The sequence below is a fragment of the Aethalodelphis obliquidens genome, unplaced genomic scaffold (genome assembly GCF_003676395.1).
Source record: "Aethalodelphis obliquidens isolate GAN/ISIS:26980383/991018 unplaced genomic scaffold, ASM367639v1 scaffold40, whole genome shotgun sequence".
Lineage (NCBI taxonomy): Eukaryota > Metazoa > Chordata > Mammalia > Artiodactyla > Delphinidae > Aethalodelphis > Aethalodelphis obliquidens.
In genome coordinates, this window is record NW_020837984.1 from 4,107,475 (window position 1) to 4,123,318 (window position 15,844).

General features: G+C 34.5%; 2 protein-coding genes across 15 annotated transcripts in view; one reads left to right on the forward strand and one right to left on the reverse strand.

Annotated features, from left to right (window-relative positions):
* VRK2 (VRK serine/threonine kinase 2) overlaps positions 1–14,767 on the forward strand; it is a 96,913-nt gene extending 82,146 nt beyond the window's left edge. For 7 of the 10 annotated variants that reach the window (XM_027131737.1, XM_027131735.1, XM_027131738.1 and 4 more), the window contains 4 exons: positions 2,101–2,267; positions 5,928–6,083; positions 7,418–7,579; positions 14,396–14,767. In XM_027131737.1, coding sequence (XP_026987538.1) covers positions 2,101–2,267; positions 5,928–6,083; positions 7,418–7,579; positions 14,396–14,740 — 830 coding nt within the window. In that variant the 3' untranslated portion in view covers positions 14,741–14,767. The remainder of the gene's footprint in view (positions 1–2,100; positions 2,268–5,927; positions 6,084–7,417; positions 7,580–14,395) is intronic. The other 3 variants (XM_027131742.1, XM_027131743.1, XM_027131744.1) reach the window with 1 other exon arrangement.
* Positions 14,295–15,844, reverse strand: part of FANCL (FA complementation group L) — a 78,550-nt gene continuing 77,000 nt past the window's right edge. For 3 of the 5 annotated variants that reach the window (XM_027131749.1, XM_027131748.1, XM_027131750.1), the window contains 2 exons: positions 15,147–15,218; positions 14,730–14,844 (listed from right to left, as the gene is read on the reverse strand). In XM_027131749.1, coding sequence (XP_026987550.1) covers positions 14,809–14,844; positions 15,147–15,218 — 108 coding nt within the window. In that variant the 3' untranslated portion in view covers positions 14,730–14,808. Of the gene's footprint in view, positions 14,845–15,146; positions 15,219–15,844 lie in introns of all 5 variants that reach the window. The other 2 variants (XM_027131747.1, XR_003438232.1) reach the window with 2 other exon arrangements.

Genomic DNA, 15,844 nt, shown 5'->3' on the forward strand with positions numbered 1-15,844 from the left:
TCAATAATAGTTTTAAAAGTTTCTACCTCTTGAAACGATAGTAATGATACTTTATATTTCACTAGCTTAAAAAGCAGATGATTCAAGAATATCATAATTTCATACTGCTCAAAGCATTTGTTTTATAACTCTGGAAATATGCTAGTAAATTAAAAGGTGTACTTAATATAATAAATCCAGATCTTGAAAGGCTAACATTTAAACCAGTACTATATCACAATCATCTAAGCATCAGGTTTATCATAATATATTCATAACAGAGGTGGCCCTTTTCTTTTTCTCCCTCTCCTACCTCACTGGGACCTCATTTTTTCAAACCCCAGACCCATGAAGGCTTTGCAGCACAGCTACTATCAGCTGGTGGAGTGCCAGGAGTCTTCCATTGTCTTCTAACAGTGATTTGTGAAAAGTGTCCCCAACATATTCAGCTCTCTTATTCATTTGGGATATTCTGGTTAATAGAATTGTAATAAATACCAAACTGGGCTTACCAATCTTGAACAAAGAACAACAGAATATTCATATTAAAATGGTAGTGGATGTAAGTTAATCTTTTTTCTTTTGGATCATCTCTTCAAGAATTGGATGCCCCCACAAAGGGCTTCTGGAAACATGAGTTATAAATGTGATGAAGCTGCAGCACTTCCTAGTTACAGAGATCTGGTCGAGCGAGTGCTAGATAACAGAATTTGACATCTTATACATTAGAGAGGAAAAAAGGTTGCAGAATTGCCACAGTATCCAAAAAACCAAAAAAACTCTGGAGCCAAGAGTTTTCATTTTAGCTGCAGTAGCCTTATGTTCCTGGAAAATAGTTGTGGACAATACAGTGTAAAATGGTCACTCTCTGACTTTCCTTGGTGCTGGGGGTGCAGGGGGGAGAATGACTATTCCTTTTGGAATTTTTCCCTGTAGGGAGTGAAACCCAGTGTCTCTGTAGTTCCCCACTTGAAAGGAGGTAGGCCTGGAAGGGAGCAAAGATTTAGGAAGTCAGTTCTGCCAAGCCACGAAGCTTCCCCAATTTCCCCACCATAGGATATAAACAACTTAGTGAGAAAGTAAGAGGTACTTGTGTCTGGGTCAGTAATAAGTTTTTGAAGAGGAAAGACTTGAAAAACTAGTTTATGGAGTATAAACATCTCTGTTAACAAATGAAAATATGCCAGTTTTTAAACAGTGTATGGTATTATCACTTATATCTCAGATTGAACCTCCACCTGAAACAAAAATGCAAACTACATTTGTTGTAAAGTGGCTATATTTCTAATTTTTGGTTACTGACTCTACTTGTACTGTATTTCAGAGTTTGTAGTTCATAACTTTTTTTGTGGGGAGGTTACTATATACCATTCTAGGGAAGAGAAAAATTGAAAGGTGGCAACTTCTCATCCTTGTGCTCTCAATCAGAAAGGCTATGCCATGATTGCACTGGGCTAGCTAGGTATGCAGGACTTGAGCGAGGTTCGGCAAATTCTAAAGTCAGTCACGGCTAAAACTGTAGAATTCAAGGTCATTTCTAAATGAACTGTTGTAATCTCAAAATCAAAGCCTTAATTACAATTTGCAATGATTTCTTCCTTTAAGGACGTTTATAGTATTTTTTGTTTGGTTTTGTTTGGTATTTTTGTTTGTTTACATTTTTAACTGAATTTTTAAAACTTCAAAAAATGTATCTTTAACTGAATTTTTAAAATTTCAGAAAAAAAGTGTGAAGCATGGCTGGTTCTGTTATATTATTCATGTAGTTCTTAGTAGTTGCATCCTATACATCAAAATCACTAACTGTAATTTTAAAAATTTGCTTCTTTTGATGAGTGAATTGTAAACATATCAACAAAGATATGTTAAAAAAAAAAAAAAAAACCCACTAGTTTCTCCCATCTTGTCCAATCTGTAGGTCACTAGATTTCAGTCATTTTTGGATATCGTTTAAAGAGTACTTTCCTGTTGAACTGTTCATTCTTAGTTTCTTTGAAGGGGGTGTATGTGTGTGCGTGCACTTGCTTGTGTAAGAGAAAAACAACAGAGATTTTGAGAATATTGGAGTTTTGAAATTTTTTCCCATTATGAATGACATTAAAAAAATTTAATACTTCACAGGTGAAATAGCCCAGTATTTGGTATGTGCTCATAATTTAGCATATGATGAAAAGCCAAACTATCAAATGCTCAAGAGAATTCTGAACCCAAGTGGAATACCTTTAGGACCACTGGAATTTTCCCCTAAAGGAGAGAGCTTAAATGTGCGTACTCCAAATAATGAAAAGGTAAGTAACAGTCCCTGGAATCCAGTGATGACCTCTGTGAAGCTTATGTACCAAATGAAGTTGTTCTAGGTGTCAAAATGAGTCTGACAGTCCTGTTTCTTACTTATATCTAATTCTTATATCCCCTGAGCTCCGAGAAATTTTACTGAAGGTTCCTTTGACTTCTTGTCTTCAAGAGAAAAATAGTAGGATCTGTGGCCTGTTGTGTATTATTAAAGAAATAAAGCAGTCACTGATGTCACAGAGATAGGACTAGGATAAGATATTAAAGGCGAATCCAGCTTTATTCATGGAAACCTTTTTTGCTGCTTTTCTTCAGATTTTCTTTAGTCATCCCTCTGTTTTTGCTTACTCTTGGCCATAGTTTGGTGGTGGTAATAATATTCTTAAATTTTACCAGAATATTTGTATGTGCTGATTCTTCAATCTATAGAAACAATTCTTTTTTGCAAAAAGTTATTTTTTAAAGTTACACCTTCCACTTTATCTTCCAACTGACTCCCTCACAGCAACATTTTTTAAAAAAATTAGAACTGGAAACAACACAAAAGAATTAGAACTTGAAACATTTTTTAAGAAGGTGGGAGAAGCCTTGAGACTGCTATCAGCAACATTACTGGACAGGCAACTAAATGTCTAATCCTGACTTGACACTGCCCATGTGCAAAAAAAAAAAAAAAAAAAAAAAAAATGGAGGGCTTTGTTTCCTGATGCATGTACATTAAGGTAGGGTCAGGATGTCGTTCATTTTCAATATTTCTTGTGAACTTTGGATCATCACAAGTATTCATGAGCCAAGAATGCAGGATGCAAACTAATGTGACTGATAGGCTGCTAGATGAATGGTGAGTCAAGTATCAGTGCACAGATGGTTCTGATTTGCTGAATTTTGTAGCTGCTGCAACTGAAGACATAAAATATCCTTCTAGTCATAAATTAGCTCTTTGGAAGCAAAACCTTGGCACCAGAGCTTTACAACCTTCAATTAGTAGGGAAAGAAGTATTTGAATGACTGTGGTATTGACATCTGTAGGCCTGCATAGTAATCATTCCTAATAGAAGAGAATATCTGTTTGAGGAGGTTTTGCATGGCTAATTAACTACCAGTGAGAATATGTAATTTTTTCATGATCTCCTGATTGTCACCTTTCTCTCATGATACAATTACATTTTATTGTAGCAAGTGCCTCACAAACCAATTGTCAGCACTATTTACGTATTGCAGAAGGCAGAACAAAAGTTCATGTTTAATAAAAAGCCACTGCATTTTGATCTTGGTAATTACTGAGACTTATTTTAACAGTTTTATTGACTTTTGTGTTTTTACCACTTTTGCAACAAAACAAAGAGCCATTTTCCTTGACATAGTGTTTCCCTTGCAGTAACAGCCAGCACTTAATCTACACTAATTTAAGTAGATTTTTTCCTTTTTTGTAGTTTTTCAGTTTCATAAACTTAATTGAAATATAAAAGAAGCCATTTAAAAAACTGATAGCTATATCCTCTGATATAAAATTCTAATTATTACCCACCAGAATTTTCAGTTTCATCAAATTCAAAGGATGTTTGTGGTGAAACCATTTTTATATGCAGAGATAGAACATAAAACATTTTTTTCCAGTGAGCCTCAATCAAAAATATTCTGTTCTTCCCTTTTGATTAGAGCACTTTGATTATGAGTAAAAAGAAAACACTAAGAATAATATGCATTCTTAAGACTTTAGCTAATTTCTGTTAACAATATGATCAGCCTCAGTATACAGACATTAAGATGAATCGGGGATATATTTCATAGCAGATCAATATTTACTGAATAAGGACTATTTCTGTAGTATTTTGAGTACACTAATATATTTGATAATTATATAGGTTCACCATATGTGACCACACCTTAAATTTTTTATTTTTAAATTAAGTTGACAGATTTTGAAATACTGCAAAAAACAAACTTGAAAATGATCAAAAGCACAGTATGATAATGTAAACTGTCCTGAACTCAGTTTTCCTAAATGATCAAGGATCGTTTCCACAGTTGATTGCTTCCATAACAAAAATCATTAAGTCCAGAATGAATATCAATCACATGGCCCCAAATTTCTCTCTTTTTAGACAGAATCCCCTCATTAGTAGCTAAAGATATTTCTTGTTACTCTATACATGGATCTAATTATTTAACAAAATAAATAATGAACTCTGGACTTGTAATTTTTGGATAAAGATACTTAAAAAGAAGTCAGTGGACCAGGAAACATATATAGTTAGATAAATAAAACGTTTCTATGATTCAGTATTCAAAGGAAAGTTATGAATGTTTAATTTTTTAAGTGTTATTTCCCTCAGTATAAGTGGTTTGTGCCTTTTAAATTTAGTAACGATAACAAAAATATGTTTTGGTTAGGTATTATAAAATAGCACATCACCATAAGAATCTCAGCAAACTTATAGCATCTTTTTGCAAAAAAACCCAGAGGGATTTATCCAATACTGGGTTTTACTAGGCATCATAAACTGTTCCCTATAAGCTGAACCTTCTTCTTGAAGTCCTCAAATACTGTTACTGGAGTTAAATTGGAAATGAACTTTTTGTCAAGGTAGTAGAGATGTTGATATTTTTTCCTGAAAAGCAAATCTTTTGGGACATTTGCCTTGATCAAAATGATACTATGTATAGCTGATATTACTCTCTAGTAGTTCTGAAGGCTCTAGCATTGTCATATTAGAAGAATCTTACCATCAGGGCTACCTCAGTCTATCTATGCCATCCATTGGGATGTAATGTCCAAAATTCACTGAAGGAAGCCATATTCAGTAAGAATGCTTATTGAGGTGAGCTAAAGCTCCAGAATTCCTGGATGACAATGCTAAAGCCAAGCTAGAAACCAGCATTACAGGAGGCCTCAATTCAACCCTTGAATAAGCCATTTCCTCAAGAGCCAGTAGTGGATCCTTTTATCAGTTTACCAATATCTCCCTCCTTATTCTGATGCGTGAATCCATTTTGTAATTTTATAGACACCTGAGCACAGTGAGCCACTCATCCTTCCTGAACACTTTACTAAGGCAGAGGAGTAGCTGTAGGTCATAGTTAAAATGTTCAAGCTATCCTAATTTCAGACAAGAAAAAGTTTGTTTCTTCATTCACCCGGAATCTGAGGTTCGTATAGCAAATCCAGGGGTGAATAGATTATTACTGGTAGTAGTAATCTTTGTATTGAACTTAAAAGCTTACAGAATTCTTACTTGAGCTTTAATTCTCAAAATAATTCTATTAAAGTTGTCTTCATATTTCTTTTCTGTATGAGAAAAAGAATATAAATTCTTAATTATAAGCACATTGTTGCTTACTGAATTTTAGGAGTCCAAAAGTATTCCTTATTTTGTAGAACAGTATGACGTGCCAATGAAGAGTTAAACAAAAATTACCTTATTTGAATAGCCACTTTCTGGAAAGTGACACACATTTGGATAGTATCCTCTGTTTGATTATGTGGGATACCCAGAGTGTCTTCTATATTTACTTTTTTATCTTTGAGAAAAAGTTTTACTCTGTTCACAATTAAGGGTTAGACTTCATGATCCCACTTCACTCTTACCATTTTAAAAGTTTCCCTAGAAATAGAAATTTTCCATAAATTGGATATCATTTTGTTTATTAGATGGAAGTGTTCATGGCAGCACAACTTAACCATCCAGCCAACTGACAGCAAATCCAGGAGGCATTGTCTCTTCCAGGAGGCCTCAGAGAGGACTGAATATATTAGACCGAATTTTGTTTGTACATCAGAGGCTCCCAGACCAAAAACTGGTATACCTGAAGTGCCTAGCATATAGGAGGCACTAAAATTCTCAGTATCTCAACTAATCCTTTCTGTCACAGAACACATCTCATAATGATTGCCAAGCCAGTGTTTTATTAAGATAGAACTATGTACAGCAGCCTTGGGAAACACTTTGTTTCACACAAGTGGTATGATGGGCATTTATTACCAAGATAACTTCAGTGGAAAACTGGCTCAGAAGGTGGTTACACATGAATTTTTCTAGGAGTTGGGGAGAGTTGAGTGGTAGAAATAAAGAACCCCTGAGTGACCAGAAAGCAATTCCAATTTTCAGGTTACTGAGAAGCAATGGCTTTGCTATCCTTTGAGAAGCTGGAATCCAGGAGGAGGGATGAATAAAGAATGGTGTTGTGACAGCTTAAACCTAGCCACAAAACACCAGCGTATTTTAAAGGGAAGGAGTGAACACACTTGGCAATAGAAGCTAAAAGTTGAGAGACTACAAATTAAGGCTCTGCTTGCTCAGCCAATGTAATTCATTCTCTAGTTTGGCACTGGCTACTCCATTATTTCCCCTTGTACTGTTCCTATCTTCTGCCCCCTATTTAACCCATGAAAACAGGTGATGGCACTTTCAGCTGCTGTAAACATGAAGCTGCTGAACAAATACTTCACATAAGGATCTTCACTGTGGCTTTCAATCTTCCAACTGTATTGTGGGATCTGCCCTGTGTCTACTTCAAGGTTATTGAGAGTCAGTCATCCCCCAGATAACAGCATGGTGTGAAAAAGAAACCTCAAGAGGCAGCAAGCTTGTTGTAGAATTTAACCTCTGATACTGGTACACAGTATTAGATGACATGGACTGTTATTCATCTGCTCAAAGGTTAACTTACCTGTATAAAAAAGTAAGCAACACCATAAGCTCCTAATTATGTTCACATTAATTAGGCTCACTTCAATGATAGAAAACTAAGATTCTAATTAATAAGAATTTAAACTAAAAAGATGTCCTGGATCCACTCCCAGCAAAGGTTAATAATGAATTCATGTGCAGTTTTCATATGTGACAGTTTTCTGTAAAAATGCTGTTTTCAGTAAGCAAATTATCTATAGAGATAATTTCTAAAGAGTGCATGACAGTGACACTAATTTTTATTGGTCTTGTCCTATTGAGGAGAAGAGGCCTGAATCTTGCCAACTACTGTACTTTTCTGTAATTTCCATTTGTTGGTTTCCTCCTTATTTCTTCCTTTTTTCAAAGCTTGGCAAGTATAAAATTTTCAAGAATCTGGACATGAATGCATTTTTTTTTTTTTTACAAGTGTCAGACGTTTTCCTTATATATTATTACTTACTCTGTATCAACAGGTTGATTCACGAAAGGCTGCAACAAAGCAAGTCAATCAGATGCAAAATAGGTTACTAGAAAAAAAAGGCCACAGTGAGAAAAGTGCTGAGTCCTGTGCAACGTGGAGAAAAGTGCAAGAGGAGGAGAAGCTGACTGGGTTGTCCAACAGTGAAACAGCACAGGTGAGAGGCGTTTAGTTGTTGTTTCCCTTAATATTATATTAGAATATGCCCTTTGGGAATAAAGACTTTTATTTTTCTCCTGAGGGCCAAGGTTGTACAGTTTTGTTAAATGAGAAAGGACAGAAAATATCCTATCCAGTGGATAAAATCAAAGCAGCCAAAACCAGTTATCATAGAAACAGAATGACAGTGAGCACACTTGCGTGCAGATCTGATTTCTTTCTTTAGCCCGAGAATCTAACAAAGTGCACTTGAATTTGTTATGCCGTCTATGATCCATGAGGGACTCACCGTATTCCATACTGTTACGTTGGCTCCTCCAGTCTAACTCATAAACAGATGTGAGAGGGTCCCTGTCACTGTGGTTGTATTTCAAAATGACGGACTTCTATATCATCCGATCATTTGTTTGGTTAGTGACCCACCTTTAGCAGATGCCTCATTCAAGCAACAGCAAAAGTCTTTCCTAATTTAACCTTTTTTGACAAGGAGAAGCATACAAGGTATTTATATCTGCAGTGAAAAAAAATTTTTCTCAAAATGGCTAACATTTTATATGATTTCAACGTCATTTTCCAAATGGTTTCAGGTAGTTTACAATATGGAACAAGATAATGCCCCCATCTTCTATCTCCCCCCATGCGCCCCCCCCAAAAAAACAGTTGGTTAATCAGGCAGCTGGGATGTTAATCATTAAACTGAGCACTGAATTTAGCTCTGAACTTCCTGGCAGCCAAGGCAAAAATTAGAAGCCTACAAGTTAGGCATTTCTTATCTAACTAGCAAGCATACAAGTGTATCTAGAGAGAAAAATGCTTTTTTTCGTACTAATAGGAATCTCTTGCATTTATTCTGTTATAAAACCACAGTAGCATCATTTCCTTTTTATTTTATTTTCAAATTGATACAAAGGAATCTACTTCAAGAGGACACATTTTATAGTTCCCATTTGTAAAACTGAAGACAAATATTGCTTGGTGACAAAATTTAGATATTCTTGAGTGCTCTTTTTCAACCCTCCATCGTATAACTACACCATAATTTGCATATCCATTCTCCTATTAGTGGGTACCTGGGCTGCCCGTGTCTCAAGCCACCATGAACATAGTCGCTCTGAATATTCTGACACAAGTCCTTTTATGGATATGTTTTGTTTGTCCTGAGAAGTGGAATTGCTGGGTCATGGGGCAGATGTATGTTCAATATTATAAAAAGCTGACAAATACTTCCCACTTTATACTCCCATCAGTAACGTATGTGAGTTCCAGTCATTCCACCTCCTCCCCACTATTTGGTGTTTGTCAGTCTTAATTTTAGTCAACGTGTGTATATTAGTATCTCGTGGTGATTCCACTTATCTTTATCTGATGACCAATAATTGTGAGCACCTTTTCCTGTGCTGACTGCCCATTCATATACCTTCTTTTGTGAAGTGTCTTTTCAAGTTTTATCCATTTTTATTTGAATGATTGTCTTTCTATTATTAACTTGTAGGAATTCTCTATATATTCCACATATAAGTCTCCTGTCCAATGTCTACATTGTAGATATGTTCTCTTAGTATGCAGCCTGCCTACTCATTTACTTAACAGTGTCTTTGATGAGCAGGAAGTATTTGTTTTTATTTGAAATTCAATTTATCAATTTATTATTTTTTTCTGTAAAGAAATCTTTGCCTACCTCAAGGTCACAAAGTTATTTTGCTATATATTTTTTTAGAAGGCTTATAGTTTTAGCTTTCATATTTGGGTCTATGAGCCATCTCAAATCAGTTGGGTATGGTGTGAGATAGGGGTTGAGGTTCCTTCCATATTGAAAGCCAGTTACCCCAGTACCATTTCTTAAAAAGATTTTCCTTTTCCTAATTAAATTTCTTTGGAGCGTTTTTCAAAAGTCAGCTGACTATATAAGCATGGGTCTATTTCTGGACTCTCTTTTCTGTCAGTGTATTCCACACAGTATCAATTACTGTAGATTTGTAGCAAGTTCTGAAATTAGGTAGTTTTAAGTCCTTCAACCCCTTTCTTTTCTTCAAAGATGCCATGGCCATTTTAGTTCCTGGTCCCCTCCATAAAATTTAAGAATCACCTTGTCAGTTCCCACTAAACAGCACAGTGGGATTTTAATTGGGGCTACACTGAATCTAAAGATCAGTTTAAAGGGAAATGAAATCCCAGCAACAGTGAGTCCTCCAATGCATGAACCTGAGACTTCTATGTGTTTCTTTCAACAATGTTTTGTAGTTTTTAGTGTAGATATCCTATACATCTTCTATTAAAAGTATTTCTCAATATTTTGGTTTTTAATCCTATTGTATGTCATTTTTTCAAAAATTTTATATTCCAGTTATTTGTTCCTGGTATATAGAAATAAAATTGATTTTGTATATTGACCTTGTGTCTTGGGATCTTCCTAAAATTCACTGATTAGTTCTAGTAGTTCTTTTGTATTCTTAGGATTTTCTACATCATCAATCATGTTGTCTGTAAATAGAGTATTCTTCCTTTCCAACATGTATGGCTTTATTCCTTTCATGTCTTATTACACCTGCTGGGACCTCTAGTACTATACTGACTACTCAATATAGTAATGAGAGTGGGCATCCTTGTTCCTAATCTTAGGGGGAAAAGCATTCATTCTTTCACCATTAAGTATGATGTTAGCTGTAGGTTTTTCCTAAATGCACTTTATCAGGCTGAGGAAGTTTCGTTGTATTTATAGTTTGTTGAAGAATAAATTTTAGTCATGAATGGGTATTGTTTTGGGGGATGTGTCGAGATGATCATATGATTTTTCACCTTTACTAGTATAATGAATTGCATTGATTTTTGAATGTTAACATTTTATTTCTGGAATAAATTCCATTTAGTCGTGATGTGTTGTCATACTGAATTCAATTTGCTATTTCTCCGTTATGGATTTTTATATTTACATTGTTGAGAGAGAGTGGTTGGTAAATTTTCTTTTCTCTCAATATCCTTGTATGGTTTTGTTTTCCAGTCATTATATGTTACATTAGAGGGAAGTGTCTATTTTCAGAAAATGTCTCAGTAAGATTTGCCTTTCATAAAAATGACAGTTTAGAAAGAAAACTATCTAGGTCTAGAGTTTTGTTGTAGTAAAATTTCAAATTATGAATTTACTCTCTATCACAGATAATAGTGATTATAAGATTTTCTTTTTCTTCTTGTGTCAGTTTTGGTAATTTGATCTTTCAAGGAGTTTGTCCATTTCATTTAACTTGTCAAATTTGTCAGCACTGTGTAGTTCATGATATTCTCGTTATACTTTTAATGTCTTCTTTATCCATTCCTGATAATGGTACCTTTATTCATTTTGCTTTATAGTGACACTGTCTCCCCAATCCTAAACCATGGAAAGCATTGGTCTTTTCTGCATCACTATAGTTTTGTCATTTTGAGCATGTCAGTATAAATCAGATTATACGCTATGTAACTTGTTGAGATTGGCTTTATTTCTTTCACCGTTACACCCGTGAGATCCATGCAAATTCTGCATCTATTGATAGTTCATTCCTTTTTATTGCTAGGTTGTATTCTGAGGTATGGATGTAGTGTTGAAGAACATATGAGTTTCTTCCAGTTTTTTGCCTTTCACCATTTAGTATGACGCTAGTTGTAGATTTTTGGTAGATGTTCTTTATCAAGTTGAAGTTCCCCTCCATTTCTAGTGTATTGAGAGTTATTATGAATGGGTGTTGAATATTGTCAAATGCTTTTTCATATCTATTAATATGACCATATGATTTTTCACCTTTATACTGTTACTATGGTGGATGACACTGATTGATATGTGAATACTGAAACACTCTTATATTCCTTGAGTCAACCCCACTTGGTCATGGCGTATTATTCGTCATTGGGTTCAGTTTGTTAGTATTTTGTTGATGACTTTTACATCTCTAATGAAGACTGTTGGTCTGTAGTTTTCTTTTTATTTTATTGTCTTTTTCTGGTTTTGGAATCAGGTAATGCTTGCTTCATAAAATGAGTTGAGACATCTTCCAATTTCTGGAAGAGATTGAATAGAATTAGTGTTTCTTTTTAAATGTTTTAGAGAATTCTCCAGTGAAACCGTCTGGGCCTAGAGATTTCTTTTCCTTTTTTAACTATGAATTCAAGTTCTTTACTAAGACTATTCAGATTATCTATTTCAAGAGTGGACAGACTTTCCTATAAAGAGCCAGACAGTAAATATTTAGGTTTTACAAGTCATATGGTCTCTCTTTTGTTCAACTATGCATTGTAGTGCAAAAGCATCATATACAATAGGTAAACAAATGAGTATAGCTGAGTTCCAGCAGAACATTTATGGCACTGAAATTTGAATTCCATGTAATTTTCAAGTGTCACAAAGTATTTTTTCCAGCCATTTAAAAATGTAAAAACCATTCTTAGGTGGCAGGTTCTACAAAACAGGTGTTGAGCTGGATTTGGCCTGCAGACCACAGTTTACCACCCCCTAATCTATTTCATCTTGAGTTATTTTTGATAATTTATGCTCTTCTAAGAATTGGTCTGTTTCATCCAAGCTGTTATATTTTTATTTGTAGAACTGTTCATAGTATTCCTTTATTTAAATTCTCTAAATGGAATTGAAGCCTATAGTAATATTTCTTTCCAAATATCAGTAGTTTTCTCTCTTTTTTGGTCAGGTTTATCAATTTTATTGGTCACAGAGCCAGCTTTTGTTTGAGTTTTCTCTATTTTTGTTTTGTCAATTCCATTGATTTCTGCTCTTTATTTCCTTCATTCTGCTATGTATTTATTTTCTCTTTTTCTAGTTGCTTGAGGTAGAAACAAGCCTCAGTTATTGAATTGAGACGTCTTTTTTAATATAAGTATTTAGTATTAGAGATTTTCTTTCTAACACTGTGTTAGCCATGTCCCATATATTTTGATACGTTTTCATTTTCATTCAGTTCAGTATATTTTTAAGTTTCTCTTGGGTCTCTGACCCATTCAGGAGTTTTTAAAATTTTTCAAATGTTTGAAGATTTTCCTGTTCTTTCTTTCTTTCAGCTTGATTTAGGTGTATTTTCCTTTTCTTTTTCTATTTCAGGGGGAAGATTAGGCTACTGATTTGAAACCTGTTTTTTCTAATATAAGCATTGAATGCTATAATGACCTACTAAGTCCCATTTTAACTGCATCCCATAAATCCTTATATATTGTATTTTAATTTTGTACTTTCCCATGAGACTTCTTTTGATGTCTTGGTTATTAGAAGTGTGTTGTCTAATTTCCAAATGTTTAAAGATTTTCTATTACTGATTTCTAATTTATATTATTATCTGAGAACATGCTTTGTATAATTTTGTATTTGTTAAGGTTTATTACGTAACCCCCAGGATATGGTCTATCTTGGTGAATATTCCAATTGCGATCGAAAAGAACATGTACTCTTCTGTTTTGGAGTGGAATACTCTATAAATATCAGTTAGATCCCATTGGTTTGTGTGATCTAACCTTGCTGTTTTTGTCTAGTAGTTCTCTGTTAATTACTAAGACTGATGTTTTCTAGTAAGGAGGATTGTGAGCTGCTGCCCCTTTGCTGTCCCTTGCTTAATGCAAGGCAATGGTGGTCAGTAGGGTTATGTACCAGTAAAACTTTACTCACAAACAGGCAGCTAGCCAGTGAGCCACAGTTTTCCAACCCTAGCCAGACTGTCTCTCCCAGTCACAGCTCTCAGTAAACTGAAGACGGCTGGTGGTTAAATCCTTTGATGAGTGCCTTCCCATTTGACATCATTTGTTGTTGCTTAAAGAGAGGTAAGGTATTTAGGTCGCACAAGAGATGATTCTATCTTGAAATTTTAGTAGTTTGACTTCTGTTCTTACCTAGACAGGGATAACTAGATCATCCACTTCTACATGTAACTTATATGTAAATGCAGTTTAGGTTAGCTTGCTTGTGGCGCTCAGCCTTTACAAATATGATTTGATGGTGTTTTTCTTTTTCTTTGTGCAAGAACAATGCTTTATGGGCCTACTGGAGTAACCATTAACTCATTTTGCCTTTAGTGAATTAAGCTGACAAAACTTTAGGAACATTGCATGCATGTGACTTTGTTAGCTCTCAGGCAGTAAAGAGTAGTTTATAGTTATCTCAATAATTTATTTCTTTTTAATGGAAAAGCTAAAGAGCCTTCGAGACATCTCTTTTGAAACAGTGAAACTGAAATTTGTATAAACTGCTTGATTCCTTTTTGCTTAGGAGTTTAGGGTGAGCATCTTTTCTTAGATAAGCTTCTGGACAAATAAAGATTTTTACCAGCTGTCTTCTCGAGATCTGTTATGGGAAGATGTCAGTCAATCTCTGGTGCTCCGGCAGGAGGCTACAGGGGGCAGGCCACTAGCTAAGGCTAGTCTGTGGGTGCACAGCACTTGCACCACCATCTTGCTCCAGTGCTTCTAGTATCTTTAATTATTACCGACCAAAAGTCCTTCTAATTATAACTCTCTTATCCCCGTAAGATTAAGCCTGTTTCTTTTTCTTGCCAAAAAATTCATTTTTTCATATTCTATCCTATTTTTAGATTATAAATTATTTAAGAAATAGCCTACTTCTTGGTTTAAAAGAACCAATCAATCAAATTAACCAGATTTGGTCGTTTGATGCTGGTAAGTACATAAACACTTAAAATCAAGAACCTAAAAATAACTTCTCAGGAAAATAAAAAGCACACAAAAACTTGATCTTGTGTAACAAATTTTATTTAGCATTCTTATAGAGTACACAAAATAAACACTTGGATAACTCAAACCTAACAAACACATGTGTATTTTCTCATAGGAAAGCACAAGGAGAAGACAAAAATACTGTGAGTCTCAAGAATTTCTGAATGGAGTAAAAAGTTCTCCACAAAAATCCAGCTGTATACAGTTCCCTAATTCATTTTATGAACCCCATCAAGATTTTACCAGTCCAGATATGTTCAACAAGTCAAGCTCTCCATCTTGCTACACGTACACTTCTACAACTGGTATGGAGGTCACAGAATTAGACAGTTCTACAGGATTTTGGCTTACAATTTCCCAGTTTACTCTTAGTGAAGAGATAAAGGCAGATGTATATTATTATGGCTTCACCATTCTTCTTCTTTTGATATTAGTATGTCTTGCTTTATATTTTCTCTAAAGATATCAAATAAAATCCTTTTGCTAATTTAAGTTTCCAGTTCTTCACAGAAATGTTGCATTCTTATTTCAGGCTTTTCTCCCAGACATTTTCAAGGTAAGTGGCTTATAAAAAGAGGAATGCTTTATATTAGAGATGGTGTAATGACAGAGTTTGGAAAATACTTTTTAAGGTTCAGATCACCTAGGAAATCTAGAAAAGGGGTTAACTTTTTTTTGATCAAAGGAGAAATCTGAAAATTAAAATGTTAATAGGGACAATTTATCTTAGAAAAAATGTTTAAATACATAGATTGACAGATGTTTCCAAAAATTTTATATATGCTGATATACTATATAGCTATCTTCTAAAATATATTACTAAAAGCTAGGCACATTTTATGAAATGTGATTAATAATTTGCTTACCTTACTACAATATGGACATTCACCAAATATGACGTTAAAACTCTGTCTACTAGTCAGTAGTCCTCTCAGCCACTGAAGATTTTAAAAAGAGAAGAAAGGGAGCAGTGTCAACATGATTACATATTACAGGTACTCCAAATAAATTTTTCTTTTTGAGTGCATCATATTTTTATGCCAGATGGTTTGCCGCCTTAATTTTCTTTTGCAAGAGTAAGAGGAACATCTCCTGAGCCAATACCAAACTACTAAAATGCTGAATAACAAGGGGAAACCAGTATGGATTTCAAGGTCTATACCACTGATTTATATGCAAATTATAGGCCCCTTTAAGAATCTGATAAAAAGTATGCACCTTCTCTACCCCAAAACAGATGTACACAAAAATAACTCCATGGGGTTCACAGACCCTCCCTAAATCCATTAATCACAAATTAAGAACTCCTGCTATAAAAGATATCCTAGGCTCTTTAAAATTTAGGTCTTAATTCTGATCTTAATCACCAATAGTAGGGTTAATTCTCAATCCATTAATTACAAGCAGGAGGCAATCCATTTTTAAAAATTAAATGAATTTTCATTATTACAAAAGAAAGCACATGTTCCCTTAAGAGTATCTCTATAATTAGACCTAGTATTTTATGATTTTATATAAGGTAAATTGACATCTCTACCTAAATTCTCCACTGTTAAACTGCAGC